Source organism: Schistocerca cancellata, chromosome 3, assembly GCF_023864275.1.
Source record: "Schistocerca cancellata isolate TAMUIC-IGC-003103 chromosome 3, iqSchCanc2.1, whole genome shotgun sequence".
Classification (NCBI taxonomy): Eukaryota; Metazoa; Arthropoda; class Insecta; order Orthoptera; family Acrididae; genus Schistocerca; species Schistocerca cancellata.
The window spans coordinates 295,044,622-295,062,922 of record NC_064628.1 but is presented as its reverse complement, the minus strand read 5'-3'; the positions used below and the strand labels follow the sequence as shown (position 1 = coordinate 295,062,922).

Genomic DNA, 18,301 nt, shown 5'->3' with positions numbered 1-18,301 from the left:
ATGATCCACCCCACTGCCCACAGATCACCTCTGTTAACTTTCCAGAATTTCTTAACCTCAAACCTTGCCCAAATCCCTCAACTCACAGACTAATGTTGCATCCGCAGAATGACCTGCAGTCCACCATCTAAAAACTGATCACAACCTTACAATTATACCTGTGGACAAAGGCTCCACCACTGTTGTTTTGAACTGCAAGGATTACCTGGCTGAAGGACTCTGCCAGCTGTCTGATACTTCCACCAACAGTGACATGCTCTAGTAATCCAGCAGGATCTTCAGTCACTACTCGAATCCTTAGGCCCATCCCAGAACCTCTCCCCAGAGTCCATCTCTCTACTCACCCCTTCCACTACCCACACTCCTACCTTCTATGTGCTTCCCAAAGTTCATAAACCTAACCACCCAGGATGGCCCCATTGTAGCCGGTTACTGTGCCCCCACTGAGAGAATATCTGCTCTCGTAGACCAACACCTTCATCTTATTACCCGGAACCTACTCTGCTATATAAAAGATACCAATCATCCCCTCCATGGACTTTCTACTGTTCCTGTCCCTTTACCACACGGTGCCCTGCTCAGCACTATTGATGCCACCTGCCTCTACAATAACATTTCAAATGCCCATGGCGTTATCACTATTGAACACTACCTTTCTCAATACCTGACAGATTCCAAACAAACAACCTGTTTCCTAGTCGCTATGACCAATTACATCGTCACCCACAATTACTTCTCCTTTGAAGGCGTTACCTACAAACAAACCCAGGGTACAGCTATGGACACCTGCATGGCACCATCGTATGCCAACCTTGTCATGGGCCATCTAGAGGAATCTGTCATAAAACCTCATAATCCTAACCCTTCTCCTGGTCAGATTCATTGATGACATCTTTGATATCTGGATCAAAGTTGAGGACACCCCTATCCACATTTTTCCAGACCTGAACTACTACTCCCCCATTTGCTTCACCTGGTCCTGCTCAACCCAACAAGCCAACTTCCTAGATGTTGACCTCCACCTCAAAGTTAGCTACATTAGTACCTCCGTCCATATCAAACCTACTGACCACCAGCAATACTTCCACTTTGACAGCTGCCACCCATTCCATACCAAGAAGTCCCTTCCGTACAGCCTAGCTACCCATGGTCGTAGCATCTGCAGTGACGTGCAGTCTGTCGTGAAATATACCGAGGGTCTCACTGAAGTCTTCACTGACCGTAATTATCCTCTCAACCTTGTACAAAAACAAACCTCCCATGCCTTATCTTTCCAGTCTCTCACCACCTCCCAAAGTCCCACCGTCCGGCCACATAGGAGCATTCCCCTCACATCTCAGTACCACCCAGGACTGGAGTAATTGATTTACATTCTCTGCCAGTGTTTTGATTACCTCTTGTCATGCCCTGAAATGAGAAATATCCTGCCCACTATTTTTCCTACCTCTTCCACAATGGTAATCTGCCATCCACCGAACCTACAAAGTATACTCGTCCATCCTCACAAAACCCCTGCTCCCAGTCCCTTACCTCTTGGCCCATACCCCAGAATAGACCTAGCTGCAAGACTTGTCCCATACATCCTCCCACCACCACCTACTCCAGTCTGGTCACTAACGTCACCTATCGCATCAAAGGCAGGGCTACCTGTGAAACCAGTCATGTGGTCTACAAACTAAGGTGCAACCACAGTGCTGCATTACAAGCATGAAAACCAACAAGATGTCTGTCCGCAAAAATGGCCACCGACACACTGTGGCCAAGAAACAAGTGGACCATGCTTCATTTCAGTGACTGCTACATAGCCTGTGCAATATAGATCCTTCCCACCAACACCAGCTTTTCTGAATTGTGCTGGTGGGAACTTTCCCTGCAATACATCCTACGTTCTCATAACCCTCCCGGCCTCAACGTTCATTAGTCACTGCCCTCGCCCATCCAGTCACTTCCCTGTTCCCATTCCAGCTGTAGGCGCCCCGGTCGCCTACGGTGGACTGGATGGCCGAGCTGTGACCTCTCCAGTTGTCAGGATGCTAGGAAATGGCTGTAGAAGCGTCAGAAAGGCCAAAGAAACATTATTAATTCATAACACCTTTATTCCTGCCGAGTACACTGTGGCTTGGTGATATCAATGACCTTACCCGAGTCCTCGCTGACTCGTAGCGATGACACCAGATCCGGGCCGCACAGTCTTGCTAGCGCAGCGCCGCGTGCTGTGATGTAGTGGAGGAATGGGGCTGGGTGGCGCCTCAGCTGTGGACAGCAAGCTGCTACGCGTGGAAGGCTCCGGGTTGGAGTCCCGCGCTGTCGGCATCAGAAGCGTTCTCGTAGTGCGGAGTGTACTCTATCCCACCCCGTCTTCTTCCCTGCTCCCCCTGGTGGCTCGTCTGCAGTGGACGGGTGGAACGGGCTGCAGTCCTCCAGCGTTGATGGCTCACCCGGTTGTGACGGCAGATGCACAGGGCCTAGGCCCCGCACGATCTCGACAACGGCTCACTGATGTGGTCAGCATTGGCAGCAAGCGAGTCTGCCACAATCCTGGGTTGATGATTGACAGCGGCAGCAGAGAGGACCAGAGCTGGTATTGTCCCCTCACGTCTGCTGCTGGATCGGCCATCCTTACTGCAACATTTCCTTAATAAAGATTAACACGTCGATCACCGAGCTGAGCGCTTCGCAGCAACCCAGTACACATCTAACTGCAAGTCTAATTGCGAGTGCGAGTGCCTTGTTGCTATCAACGCTGGCGTATTTAAAGGAAGCACGAGCAATGTCCTGACATCATGCTCGTTTGTAATGAACACATTCGTTCCACTTATACTGCTGATTCATCTGTCGTACTCGCCCCTTAGGTGTTCATGCAACAGAGTTACGTGTTGTTACGGCAGACTTAGGCGAAGTTGTGAAATGCAGTACAGCTGACGCTATACCTCTGTCTTGCACTCTACGAAAGTCTCCGTCTAACACTGTGTGTGTGTGTGTGTGTGTGTGTGTGTGTGTGTGTGTGTGTGTGTTGGAGGCCAATAGCCGAAAGTTTTATTTGTGAGTGTCTTTTTGTTGTGCCTGTTTGTGACTCAGCATCTCCGCTATTGGGTGAGTGGCAACTTTCCTTCTCATAATATTGGAACTTGTAATTCTTTCATTCATTTCTTTAAATTCTTTGCTAGAATTCAAAATAACTGTTGCTATCTTTTTAATTACAGTAACCTCCATTTTGTCATTACTCTCCATGAATTTTTCCTTATGACACCAAACTTTTTGTTAGTAGCCTTAGCAGATTCTTCTAATTTGCTGTTAGTATGCTAGGAGATATTGATCTATTTTTTTTTTCTTTTTTTTTTTCCCCAGTGATAGCTGTCTCGACTTTTTTCGGGTTTCTTTTTAGGTGCTTCTATTTTGCTTGTAACATTTCTTGCATATTAAAGTTTACATTTTTACTCTCATTAGTTTCACCCCATTTACTTACTGCCTGAGTTCTTTCTTAAACAGAGTTTGGCATGTAGCCTAAAATTTCTTGAACCATTTCTGGCTCCTCACTTTCTGCTAAATCACTTACCATGCTCCGCCTTTTCATTTCAGGTCATCTCGAGCAACACACACCACAATATTTAATTACTACTAATTATTAACCTCTTCTTATAACTAATGAGAGACACTGCTTCTTTGTTTAAGCTCACTTGCCTTCTGAATGATGTTACTGGTTGCAGAATGTGCATGCATCTCTTCCATGTGCCAAACTCTGGACTTTGAGTGTGCATCTCAAGCGTACACCCTTAAATCTTCCACTGTGTACTGAATTGCTTTCCACATGTTTTCCAAGCATGATGTTTCTTCCTGTGAACGCACGACTAGCCTCACCATGTCTGCTGCCACTATATTCCTTCTTCCTTCTCATATTGTCTTTCTGATGATAATTCATTATATTTAACTCACAAAATTTTTATAATCCTGGGACACAGATTCAATGTTTCTGCAACATTAAGTTATTACATTCTGCTATGCATATTTTTTGCACTCTGTGATGTGCATAATTACCACCTCACATTACACTGGACTCACATATGGGCGGACAACAGTTGAGACCCATTTCTGGCTTTTTCGTGATTTCCCTAAATTGCTTAAGGCAAATGCTGTGATGGTTACTTTGCAAGAGCATGGCTGACTTTCTTCCCCATCCTTCCCTAATCCAATGGGTTTGATAACCTCCCTCATCGGTCTCCTCCCCCCAAATCAATCAATCTGTCAATCAACCAACTACATTACTACCCACAATTACAGTCACTCTTAGTTCACAGTTCACTTCCAGCACAATTCTAAATCTATACTAAATTTTGACACTGTTCCTCTTATTAGTTTGCAGTACTGGCATTCTGAATCAATGAATGTCAGTTTGCATCTCCTATACACAATACTGGTTTTTGAACAAATTATTCCCAGCGTAGAGATGCCACACAGCAAGAATGGTACTAAACTTGTATAAAAGTCACTCCTTCCCATGTAAGACTGCAAAAGTTAAGTTAACCTTTCCTGGGTCAACTTAGAGACCCAGTGCTTAGAACTCGTCCCCACCTTTCATGTGCCATTTTCTCACTGATGTAGTCCCTTGAAGCAGTTCTTGCAATGCTATTGGGTTCTTTCAAAGTCGTGTACAGTCTCTGTGTGGTTGTTAGTGGAAATGCAGGTACCTAATCAACTCTAAATGAATTCTGGGATGCCATTACAGTGCATTTATTGATGCCATTACAGTGCATTTATTGATGCCATTCTAAAATAGTTAACACTGACACTGTTAACATAGATAACTTCAAAATTATGAAGAATTGAGAGCATGGGTTGCACAGAGATTAGGACTGAATTGAACCCTGAATTCAACTGACGACCTTAGCATGCATCAGAAATCTCAAATACATTTTGTATAACTTTGGGGCTATTTGGATGTTGTCGAGGGGTTAAAAATTGTCTTTCTTTTCCGATATAAGTAGTTTACTATGTATTGACACAGAAGCAGCGCAGTTTTAATGATGCTTAGGCTTCCCCTAGCATTTAATATGCTCAAAGTGGCTTTTAATAATAAATATTCAATAACAAAAACGTCTTAGCTTTACACCTAAATGTCTGAGGGTACCAGGTGTTACGGTCTCAGACTAGGATTCACTCTCCCAGCTTGCACATCATGACTCACACAAAAGGGTACTCTGGTGCCGTATGGTGAATATTTTATCACTGCCTGTGTTCTGGTCATGGGAACTACTCCTTACTTGACAATATAGCACTCTGTAGTCCCGCTCAAGAAAGTGAGTTGCTCTTATTAACTGCAGCATCCCAATAAAACATTAAAATTAGCCAATAAAATGTGGTCCAATATAAGAGGAACATCACAAATTGTCTTCCTCCAACATGGCAGCTACAGTACTGCTGCAACATTAATAATCATGGTATTCTGCATAGTGTTGTGAAATATGTTTTATTTTTAAGTGTTGTGATGTTAAAATTTGTAACTGATGCTGACTGAAAGAGGAAAAATCATATTGATAAGATGATTTTGTAGATGAGAGATATTTTCATGTTAAATATCCTGTTTTTCTGTTTGCAGTGAAAAATTGTGTCATGTTGACATACTAATTCTCACAAGGACCAAGCTGAGTGATACTGTTTTAAAAAAATTAAGAGAACTTAGTGATCACAGAGTGTTCTGATGAAGTGGTTAAGTAAGTTTCTTTAAAATAAATGATGATGTCATGTTCCTAAGACAGCGAAATTCATACTATTTTTAAATACTAAGCTGTTCTAAGTCTTATCTAAGATGTCATAAATCAGTTTTTTGACATTTGTTATGAAAAAAGGTTCCACTTTTGTGGGGTACTGTGAATTATTAAACAAAAAATTAAGAGGTACAAATATTTTGTATATTTTGTATTTGAATAATCTGTCATCAGTCATAATTTAAATATATTTATTTTCTAAGTATGTATGCATTGTAAATAACTACCTAAGTTATTCAAGGACTTGTGGCTTAATGCTCAATTAGTGGTGAGCTGTGTGTGAAATATCACTCTGAGATTTTTTTAATGTGCTTCATTGTTCATTTGGTAGTTGCTCTGAATTATAAGCACAGAGATCTAACACTCTCTAAACAGTTGCAGTATTTTCTAGCCTACAGTCTTATTTTTCTTCAGTTGTATGGTGCTTATGTTGAAACTGATGTAACAAGTTTGAGTTTTATTTGGTAAGTTTGAATTTTATGTAGCTATGTTTCACTCACACAAAGAAAAATTTTAAGTATGGCTCCAAAAGTGTTTTATAATTTCCTGTTGAAATACCTGTGTCGTGTAACATTTTAAGTTTATTTATTATGAAAGTAAATTATATTTATTTATTTGTGTGTTAACACCTCAGTCATAAAACTTATCTCCATATGTTGTTAAAGTTTTATGAACAAGAAAAAAATGGTTTTTCAAAATCGAAGATGGAAATTTATAACTGATTCCTTTGTCCTGTCTTGATTCCTTAGTCCTGTCTTGCTGTGCATTCCTTGAGTTAAGCTTCCGTGTAACTTCCCTACTCAAATTTGGTATATCAAATGACATATGAAATACTGACACAATCAAACAGAGTGATGTGCAGGACATAGTCAAACAGATGGATGTGCAGATGTAACAGACATGAGTACCTGTAATAAGTTACTCAGTTGCTGAGAGTTCTTGCTTCTCATTCTGTGCTGGATTATATCAAAGTTGTAGATGTTCAAGAAATGATTGATTGCATAATTCCTATTAAACAGTCTATCAAAATTTGTTCCAGTAGTTTAAGAAGGATTAGTGAAGCATAATACTTCCTAGATGTGGCAACAGGGATTTTTACCCAGCTGAGGTCATTCAAAGGTGTATCAAAGTTCTTCACAGATTGGTTATATGATATTATAGCACTGCCAACAGAATACTCAATAAGTCTTGACAAAATTCAGAACTGATCATCTTCTGATGAGACACTAAAAGCAGCAGATAATTTCTCATCTTTAATATTAGGCTCAGGTTCTGAGCTCATCTCAGTACTGAACACAACTGGTAACTGTGTGAAATTACAGTATTGATATCTTCAGGACTGCCACCCATGCAAAGCTGGAGGTCTTCAGCATAAAAATGGTTTTTTACATACCAGTAACAGCATTAATGAGATCTACATCAACATCTGTACTGTGAATGGCAGAGGGTATATCTAGTTGTACCAATTAGTAGAGTTTCTTCCGTTCCATTCATGTACAGAACAAGGGAAGAATGATTGTTTGAATGCTTCATCTTATCCTTGTGATCCCTGTGCAAGTGATACTGGGGGGAGGGGGGGGGGGGGTTGTAGTATATTCCTAGAGTCATTATTTAAGGCTGGTTCTTGAAACTTTATCAATGGACTTTATCATGATTACATTAATCTTCAAGAGTGTGCCAATTCAGTTCTTTCAGTATCTCTGAGACACTCTCCCACAAATTCAGATATATGACCATTAGTGCTGCCCACCTCTGTCTAAGTCCAATATCCCCTGTAAGTCCTATCCGGTATGGCTCCCATATACTTGAGCAATATTGTATAACCTGTCACGTGAGTGATTTTTAAACAATTTCCTTTGTAGACTGATAGCACTTCCCTGGTGTTCTACCAATAAACTAAAATCTACCACATGCTTTACCTAAGACTGAACCTATGTAATCATTCCATTTCATATCCCTACAAAGTGTTACACCCAGGTGTTTGTATAAGGTGGCAGATTAAAACTGTGACCCATTGATATTATAGTCTTAGGACATAACATATTTTTGTTGTGCGAAGTGCAAAATTTTACATTTTTGAACATTTAGAGCAAATCTGTGCACCACATTGAAATCTAATCAAGATCTGACTGAATATTTATGCAGCTTCTTTCTGCCAGTACTTCATTATAGATAACGGCATCATTTGCAAAAAGCCAGATTTTATTATTAATATTGTCTGCCAGATCATTAATATAAAACGTGAACAGCAAGGGTCCCAACACACTTCCTGAGGGTGCACCCGAAGCTACTTCTACAACTGATGATGACTCTCCCTCCAGGATAACATGCTGTGTCCTCCATACCAACAAGTCCTCAATCCAGTCACAAATTCACTTGGTACCCCGTATGTTTGTGCTTTTGATAGTAAGCATAGCTGTAGCTGCTGTACTGAGTCAGTTACTTTTCAGAAATCAACAAATACTCCAACTACCTGGTTGCCTTGATCTGAAGCTTTCAGATGTCATGTGAGAAAAGTGTGAGTTGGGTTTCATATGATCAATGTTTTCGAAATCCATGCTGGATGGCACCAAGGAAGTCATTCTGTTCAAAATACCTCATTATGTTTGAGCTCGGAATATGTTCAAAGGCTCTACAATGAATCGATGTCAAGGATATTGTTCGGTAGTTTTGAAAATCACATGTACTACCCTTCTTTTAGTTTTAATGATTTCAGCTGTTTGTCAACAGCACTGACACTGATACTCATTTCATCATCTTTTCAGTAGTATGAGGATTAAATTGAAGCAATTCTCCTGAGTTTTCCTTTGCAAAGGAACATTTGGAAATGGAGTTAAGAATTTCTCATTTGCTTTGGTACCCTCAATTTAGTTTCCTGCGTCATTCACTAGGGACTGGACAGTAACTTTGGTGCCGCTAAAAGCCTTTACATATGACCAGAATTTCATGGGTACTGTGAAGGTTCACTTGACACTATTCTGTTCTGGTAGTCATTGAAGGCATCACACATTGCTCTTGATACCCAAATGTGTTTCATTCAGCATCTTTCTATCTTATCTATAGCTCTATGCTTTGTTTTACACTTATTATGCAGGAATTTCTGTTTCTTAAGAAGTTTCTTTACAGTGACTAGATATCATGGAGGTTCTCTCCCATTATGAACTGTTGTACTGGGTACATATTTATCCAGTGCATGATCAACTATTCTTTTAAACTTGAACCAGAGTTCCTCTACATGCTCCTGCCCTGTGCTGAAATTTGAAGTTCCTCAGTGAGATAGGACACGACTGACTTTTATCTAGTTTACTGAACATATGTATCATTCTGCTTGTTTTAGTTGTCCTTTGTACTTTGGTAATCATTGTTGCCACAACCATTACATGGTCACTAATACCAGTTCTGATGTGGACATCCTCAAAGATGCGGCTCGTAGTGAAATTGTGTGCTTATGGAATATCGTCTCAGTTATGCGACTGGATCTGTGATTTCCTGTCAGAGTGGTCACAGTTCGTTGTAATTGATGGAAAGTCATCGAGTAAAACAGAAGTGATTTCTGGCATTCCCCAAGGAAGTGTTATAGGCCCTTTGCTGTTCCTTATCTATATAAACGATTTGGGAGACAATCTGAGCAGCCATCTTCGGTTGTTTGCAGATGACGCTGTCATTTATTGACTAATAAAGTCATCAGAAGATCAAAACAAACTGCAAAATGATTTAGAAAAAATACCTGAATGGTGCAGAAAGTGACAGTTGACCCTGAATAATGAAAAGTGAGAGGTCATCCACACAAGTGCTAAAAACAACGCATTGAACTTTGGTTACACGATAAATCAATCCAATCTAAAAGCCATAAATTCAACTAAATACCTAGGAATTACAATTACGATCAATTTAAATTGGAAGGAACACACAGAAAATGCATGGATGGCTAACCAAAGACTGTGTTTCGTTGGCAGGACACTTAGAAAATGTAACAGACCTACTAAGGAGACTGCCTACACTACGCTTGTCCGTCCTCTTTTAGAATACTGTTGCGCGGTGTGGGATCCTTACCAGATAGAACTGACGGAGTACATCAAAAAAGTTCAAAGAAAGGCAGCACGTTTTGTATTATCGTGGAATATGAGGCAGAGTGTCACAGAAATGATACAGGATTTGGGATGGACACCATTAAAAGAAAGGCGTTTTTTGTTGCGACGGAATCTTCTCACGAAATTCCAATCACCAACTTTCTCCTCCAAATGCGAAAATATTTTGTTGAGACCAACTTACATAGGGAGGAATGATCACAAAGATAAAATAAGCGAAATCAGAGCTCGTATGGAAAGATATAGGTGTTCATTCTACCCATGCACTATACGAGATTGGAATAATAGAGAATTGTGAAGGTGGTTCGATGAATCCTCTGCCAGGCACTTAAATGTGATTTGCAGAGTATCCATGTAGATGTAGAAAGAGGTGATGTCTATTTGTTACCAGTAGATCCAATATATTTCCATCCTGTTCTAGGTAATTTTCAGAGAAGGCAATTAGTAAAATTCCAGAGGCTGTCTTATCACAACCAGTTAACTGTTAGATGATCAAAGTCTTCACTGATGATTACAGTATGATTGAAGAACGTGTGTACAAATGAACTGAAGTTTTCTCTAATGTTTTTGGCTACATCAGGAGATGAGTGTGGTGGGTGGAGGAGAATCCAGCTACATTTTACACCCACCCCTGGTATCGTGTCTTTCACGAACAGCTTCAATTTCTATCTCTATGGATATGAGTTCCTGCCTACTGCAGCAAATACACCACCTTCATTTCCCATTTGCCTATCCTTTAGATATACACTTAAATTTTCCCCAAAAATCTCACTGCTTTCAATTTTTGTTTCAACCAGCTTTATATACCTAGTATTATGTGAGGTTTACAGTGTTTCATGAGCTCTTCAAACACTGGCACTTTGTTGCGAATGCTTTGGCAGTTAATCATTAGGGTTTTAAATACTTCTGTGTTTCCTACAGCTATTGTTATGGATTGGACAGAGAGTCACCTAATCTAATGTGCATACCACACACAGTCAGCTACCTGAGCAACAGCCTCTGATGTATAGTGCACACCTGACCTACCGTAATTACTAGAATCTAAGTCGCACTTTTTTTCCAGTTTTTGTAATCCAAAAAACTGCCTGCGGCTTAGAATTGAGTGCAAAGTAAGTGGAAGTTCTCAAAAATGTTGGTAGGTGCCGCCACAATTAACTCATGCCGTTGAATAGATGCAGCACTACACAGGCATGCTTTGCAGGCACAAAGGTAAATACTGGTGCCAAAACCTCTGCGTCAGTAAATAAATTAAAAAAAAAGAAGGTGGAAGACGAGCTTTTTTCTCCGCCCCGAGTTTCAACCACTGCATTTTCATACATCATCCAACGAAGTAAAGACAAATTCCGTATTGTTCGTCTTCGAATGTAGTAGCATTTCAATGTACTACGAAAATCCTACTGGCAAGACTGTTCGGAATGTTTGTCAATATAGCCAACTCTGCGTTCTGAATTTTTTCCTACCTGTGAGAAGAGATGGTTGCTAATAGGAACTTTTATGAATTGTGAATCACATGCAGTATTCTCTTTACCATAAGAATAATACGAATATAAACATTTTGCCATGTATCCTTTCGTGTTTGCTGCTATCTCATTTAAATCCTGTCTGCTTAATAAACTACGAAACTAGAGTGAGACAACAGCAGACGCTGAAGAATATACATATCATGTCATATTTATATTCGTATTATTCTTATGCCTTGTAGTGATACAGTCAGAAATGAAACACGGCAACTGACTAGATTTTTAAATCTAAGTTCCGTGCAGAATGTAATGTACTAAAGAGACGTATGCAAAGATTTTCAAATGGAGAAAAATTTTCGCTAAACTCTCGTTCAGAACATCTTCTATCATACGCAGTCTATTATTTGGTTCTTGTTGATTATTATCAAAGAAAGCAGCAATGTAAGTAACAGCAAATAGCAGTCTCTTGCCATCATTTCGCCAATGAGACGATTCCTCTCTCTCTCTCTTTTTTTTTTTTTTTTTTTAAATTGTAAGCGGCAGTAGCGCGCACAAAAGCAGGTCATGCCGCGAGCGGCAACAGGTCGTAAACACTCATCATCAGAATGCGACAAACAATGCATGACACAGTACAGCAATGCATTTTCAGCTTTGAGTGATGTAAACACCTATAACAAAGAGAACAGCACTTATCAGATCAAAGGAAAATAAGCAATCAATTCAAACCAGACGAAGCACGCGAAAAAGGAAGGATACCCGTATAAATATGAACGGAGCACCTTACGCATAGCAATGGCTACCTGATAAAGCTTAACTGCTAAGCTTACGACTCGAACCAAACAACTGTAGCTGTATCATCATTCATCTGACCTAAATTGTCTCATATTACAATGGACCAACTTTGTTTCGATTTGGAGGTGCGGCCTAAAACTTCTCTATCCCCTTGAATTTCGAGTCTCAAATTTCACTTGCGGCATAGATTCAGGAAAATTTTTTTTTCCTTAATTTTCGAGTCTCATTTTTCAGGTGCGGCTTAGATTCGAGTAAATACGGTATTTAGGGGGACACGGTTAAAGTGAGTCCCACTGGCTCAGTTTCAGTTACAGTGAAAAACATCATCTCAAACTTGTTAGGTAGGTGGATCGATACAACACCAGACAGCTAGATCTACTATTGCCACGCCACTCACAATCAAGTGGACGTGTAATGACAGATCCTGTATTTTCTGCAGAGAAGACAGGATCCACAGGAGAGGACAAAACTTGAGGTACCTCTGGTAGAGGTATCATAGGTACATGACTCTCAGGAGCTCTTCCAACACATCGATTTGCAGCATCTGCCAATTGTTTGACAGTAGTCAGAGCGATTTCCAGCTGCTTATGAACATCAACCAATTTGTCCTGTGTTTGAGAACAGCATTCAAAGTGAGGCTGCATTTTTGTTGGTGCAGTGTATTACAAGGAACTTAACAAATAACTTTAAATTAAACCCGCTGGTTGTCTTTTTAATCTGCTGAGCTAAAAAGTTGCTAATTCCCTATAAGAAGTGAAGCAAGTACCCACAACAACAAATCTATTAAGGCAACAAAAAAATCAGTGGTAAAAATTGGTAGTTCCATGAAATGTTTACATGTTAATTATATTTGTTATCAAACTCAAAAACAGAGTTAATTTATGATAAATGCAGATAATGTATGGGGCTGTTCTACTTTAACAGAAAACTATATGTAACACAAATGTTAGTTAGAAAATTTGCTTCAGTATCTAAATCACAAATGGAAATTTGCTACAAATTGCTCATAGACTATGCAAAGGACAACGTTAGCTTCTCTTTGACTGAACTGTGAACCACAAATGCTGATTTTCTACAAAATAAATTTTATATCCAGAACACTCATACCGGAAACTTATGAAAATATAGTTTTGAAGCATCTGAAAATTCTCAGACTAACCTATTTCTCATGTAATTGTACAATGAAATTGGAGAATGATTGTTTTGAATGAGGACAGGCCTACTGTTCTCAAATTTCAGAAGAGAGAAATTTAGTTTAAGCCTACAATTGATAACAGTAATAGTTTATCACGGCACTCACGAATGTTCACAATGCAAATGGGTATTGATGCAATCAATGAAAGATTATGCAGAAGCAACATGAATAGTTTAAATCAGCACATGTACTTGTACATGTGATTGCACACTAGGGAAATTTCCTAAATGGCTTTTATCTATGAATAAAGGTGTGTATTGCAGGGATTTTTCACTTAGGTGATTCTGTGCACAATTCTACATACACGTGCTGAAGAAGAATGCTGCATTGTGAGTTTATCTCAGTGAAAATCGCTACATATCTGTTTATGAAGCTTTCATAGTTGATGGATTGAAATGTACTTTTCATTTACATCACAAAGTTAAATTTATTATTGTTTATTCATTCCATGTTGCAGCTGATGCCATCTACTGAAGGAAACCTTTGAATTCCAACATATAGAAGTTGGAGTCCAAAGAGCAACCACATTCAGCATCAATGAGAAATGATCACAGAGCACAGCAGGAATATATTTCCTCTACTAGTAAAAAATGTTGATAGAATCAAATGCTTTGCTGAAGGCTAGAAACGTCAACATCAAGGCATTACAGCTGTGTATGGCAAATTCCATCTCATTAGTTATCTTAATTAGTGTTTCACAGTCGTATACGGTGCATAAAACGTTGATTGTCCAGTAATCACTGGATGGTTGTGGATCTTTCTTCTTTGTAACAGGTTAAGTTATGTTGAGGACAGTGATGACTATTGGTTTGTGGGGTGCTCAATGACATGATTATCAGCTCCTGTACAAATTCCCAATCTGTTCACTGTCCAGTCTCTCCATTATTCTGAATTGTGAGGAAATGATGAGAAAGACACTTAACACCCAGTCCCTCGGCAGAGAAAATCCCGAACCTGGCTGGGAATCAAACCTGAGACCCCATGATCCAGAGGCAGCAACACTAACCACTAGACCACGAGCTGTGGACTAAGCTATGTTTCATTTCCATTTAGAGGAATATGTGTTATTTATAAAAAATAAATTAAATGTGTCTGTCTTAGATTAATGTTATGCTTACCACAAGATTTTTGAACAAGGTTATTCTGAAACTGTCTTCTCAACCAGATAACAACAGGCCTGTCCTGCAACAAAGCTGAAAGTGACCACAAAGGCCCTAGCTGTGAAATAGTGTAAGTGGCCTGGGAGGGGGGATTTACAAAAGGTAATGTCTGCATCCCTCTAAACATAGTTTCTCACATAGTTACATATACAGGCACATGGATCAGAATGACAATATGCCTCAATCACATGTACCTTTGGTTGACTTGGCACTTTTTTCTTCTTGCTGCAACCACCAACTATGACTCATGTCCTGCAATTGCTTATTTAATTGCAGGTTGGGGAAGCATACATGTAAGGAGGACCTGGCTGCACTGTTCAGACTGTTTTAATAATGAAGCAGATGTAAGATGTAGTTAGCACTTCAGCCACATCATGCTGTTCAATTGCACTGTTCATTTACTAGCTCCTCGATCATGTGAAAGTCACAGTCCAGATAATCATTTCTGCTGTTAGTAGTTAACAATGGTTTCTGCAGAAAAGCCGGTGATAATTTTTATGAATGTTCGTGTAATTGTTCTGTGACATGGTTAGCTGTTGATCTTGCAACACGATACAAGAACGAAAGTACCTTCACTGTGAATTATAATTGTGTACAGTTCAGAAGTCTCTCTAAAATAGAATATTTGCTGAGTTGTGTTCAGTTTCATGTTCCTTGATTCTGTTACTAATATAGAATATCTAATGGTTACCTTGATGACATGTGTAATCGCCCTGTTAGATTGTTAGACTCTTAGTCAGCCGGTGTTTTAATTTTGAAATGAGAGTTCGTATGAATGTCGCATAATAAATATTTTGTGTGAAGCGTTGTTGCAACACAGGCAAAGGTCAATTGTGGAAACGAAGCCACTGAATATTAAAAGTAAAGTTATTAAAGAATACACCCAACTGACAACACAAAATAAAAGGGCACATACATTCATGAGTGAGTGGTTCAAAATAAGAATTAATACTGTAGGGGTCATAAGTTTAGTTACATCAATACACATGCAGTTGTGTGTGAACGTACGATCAGGATAGAGGCACGTACATTGTAAGTACTATCATTCCCTGTGGCCTGAGCAAAAAGAAGTGTGGTTAAAATGCATTTATTCATCTAAGAAAGAAAATAATTGGACTTCATAATTAAATGAAAAGAAAGAGTGCAGGTTTTGAATGTCGCAGCAAATATGACCTTTCTATTGAAATTGACATTGGTGGCCACGAAGAGAAAGAACACATTCATGTACCTCTATTGTTGAGCAGCGCCATTGTGAAGATCATCACCTCCATCTAAATTCTCCATAGAAAATTAAAATAAAAATAATCTTCCAGAGTTAAGGAGCTGGGATCCATGGTATCGTAAGTGAGAAAGTCATTCTGTTTCAGAAGTTGCTTTCATTATTTAGCACAATTTGACTAGTAACTGCACAGCACAGCTTATCACGAAGACATGAGAACAACAAAAGGTAACTAATACTAAAACTTAATAAATGAAGAGTGTAAAGCTTCTTTTGTCAGTCAGTGTTAAATACTTTTTAAGTGGATCTTTGGTGTGAGAGTCAAATAATTATCTATACATTTAACAATAAGAAAAAATTATTAAGTTCCTTTACACATGACACACGAATACAGAAAGTGCAGTTATTTTAATAATTTATAAAACATTTACTGATGGCCACTGATATACTATACACAACTACAATATTGAATTTTCTTTTGTAAACACAGTGGATAGAGGTCTGTAGACAGCATGTCCAGCCTTTCTTATGCTGTCCATAATGAAGACTCGTGCAACGCACTCTAAAAATCACTATTTGCACTCTTGGAGGAGGCAACTAATTGATCCTGAGGGATGTTACAAAATACTTAAAATAGGTTCAGGATATTTTACCTCAGCGTTATGTCGCAGACACTTTCATTGTCAAGAAATATCCCCATGAGATGCCGCTTACAAAGAAATCCTCTTGAACAACCACTTCAAATCTGGTAAGGTTATCAGGGGATGAGGACTATTTTATAAATCCATAATGGAACCAGTTGATCAGTTTTTGTTATTCATGTGTCTACGTGATGGGTCATTTAACTATATGTTCAACACTCTCCTTTGTAAATAGGCGAGAGCAATACAAAAAACAGTTCTTTGTGAAGGTATGACCCTTGCCTAGATCCAGAAGGGCAATCAAGATGGCCTCTACAAGAGTCGGAATTATAGTCAAATGGTTGAATAGGCTTAGGGTCTTTTTAGACACCTTATTTGGATGAAACAGCAGGCAGTGTCTAAAACCATCACTTCTAGGAGTGCTTTATTTAATTATAAGTTAGTCAGATTAAAAAACACACACACAAATAAAGCTGTTATTTAATTATTCATTGTTGGAGTTAAAGTTTAAACACTTGCTGTCTACAGCTGCCTCCTGATTAGGAGCATAGATTGTTTTTATTATAAAAGAATTATACCATTGGCTAGGCTATGCTATGCTATGCCTGGTGATAAAATTAAGAGCTCTCAGTTATTTAGTATAATTATGAGTAGCAGTTTTCTATAAGGTGCACTCAAAAAGAAATGAGCAGGTGGCTGTAAAATGAAAACTGCTGAAAGGTTCATAATGTCTGCCTGTGGAAGAAGGCGTTGTGCCTATAAGAGCACTGAGGTCCCAAACTCACTCCTAGAGGGCCACAGGTGCACACCCAGGTGCTGACAGGGTAAGTGCACACAAGTATTGAATGTTGGAAGAGAAGGGAATTACCAGAACACTGTAAATGATATTTCAGAGAAGAATGTCTGGATATAGCCCTAGAGACAAAATAAGAAATGTAAACATCATACAAGAATTAAAGATATTTACTATAAATGAAAATACAGAACCACATCTTTAAGGATCCCATTCTCTTGTTTAGATGCATTTGAGTGTGTATCACTGACTTGGCACATGAAAAATCATAACGTATAGAAGTATCATACGAAAACGGGACTGTGTCTGTGGAAGTCTCATTTATTATGGAGATATTAAAGGATATTATCCTTCAAAGTAGTGTCACAGACCATCTGTCAACACATATACCTATATTTTTATCTATGTAAAGCAGCATTCTGGACTGTCACTCCAGCAGGGTTAAACTGTCAGCACTGGAGCAATATCTCCTCGACTCACAATACAGGAGGCAGAGTAGTTTCCTGAAGTCTTTGATGAAAGTGAGAAATCAATGTACCATGCACACCAGGTGCACTGTATGTCACCTTACAGTGTGTAGCAGATGGTACTTCATGTAGCACTGTCATTTTCCTCTTCTCTTGTTTCAGTTGTGAATTTACTTCAGAAGGAAGATGGATAGTAAGCCTCCATATGACCATGAATCTTGCTGATTTTATGTTTGTTGTCCTTCTTTTTTTGTGAAATATGAATGGGAGGAAGCAGGATATGGGTTGACTCTCAGAATTTCAACAGCAAATCACATTATGGTGCAGGTGCCTCTCTTGTAGTGTCTGTCACTGGACCTGGCTGAGCATCTCCATCGCATATCCGCATTTACTAAATAAACCTCTAACAATGTGTACTGCTCTGCTTTGAATCTTATCTATTTCCTGTGCCAATTCGAGCTGATACTGATCCCACACTGACAAGCAATGTTAAAGTATTTGATAAACCAAGATTTTGTAAGCAACCTCTTTTTGTGGAAGGATTACAGTTTCTGGGGTTTCTTCCAGGTAATTTGTGTGGCATCTGCATTACTTGCAATTTGTTCTATGTTGGTCATTCCACTTTAAATTTTTCTGTACACATACTCATAGATATTTTATGGATGTGACTGCTTCCAGTGAGGGTTTTGCAATAGCGTAATAGTAGGGTGTAGGTACCAACATG

At 39.2% G+C, this 18,301-nt stretch overlaps 1 protein-coding gene across 3 annotated transcripts in view; it reads left to right on the top strand.

Annotated features, from left to right (window-relative positions):
* LOC126174995 (uncharacterized) overlaps positions 1–6,341 on the top strand; it is an 897,629-nt gene extending 891,288 nt beyond the window's left edge. For all 3 annotated transcript variants that reach the window (XM_049921478.1, XM_049921479.1, XM_049921481.1), the window contains one exon: positions 5,594–6,341. In XM_049921478.1, coding sequence (XP_049777435.1) covers positions 5,594–5,696 — 103 coding nt within the window. In that variant the 3' untranslated portion in view covers positions 5,697–6,341. The remainder of the gene's footprint in view (positions 1–5,593) is intronic.
* Positions 6,342–18,301: the final 11,960 nt, after the last annotated feature.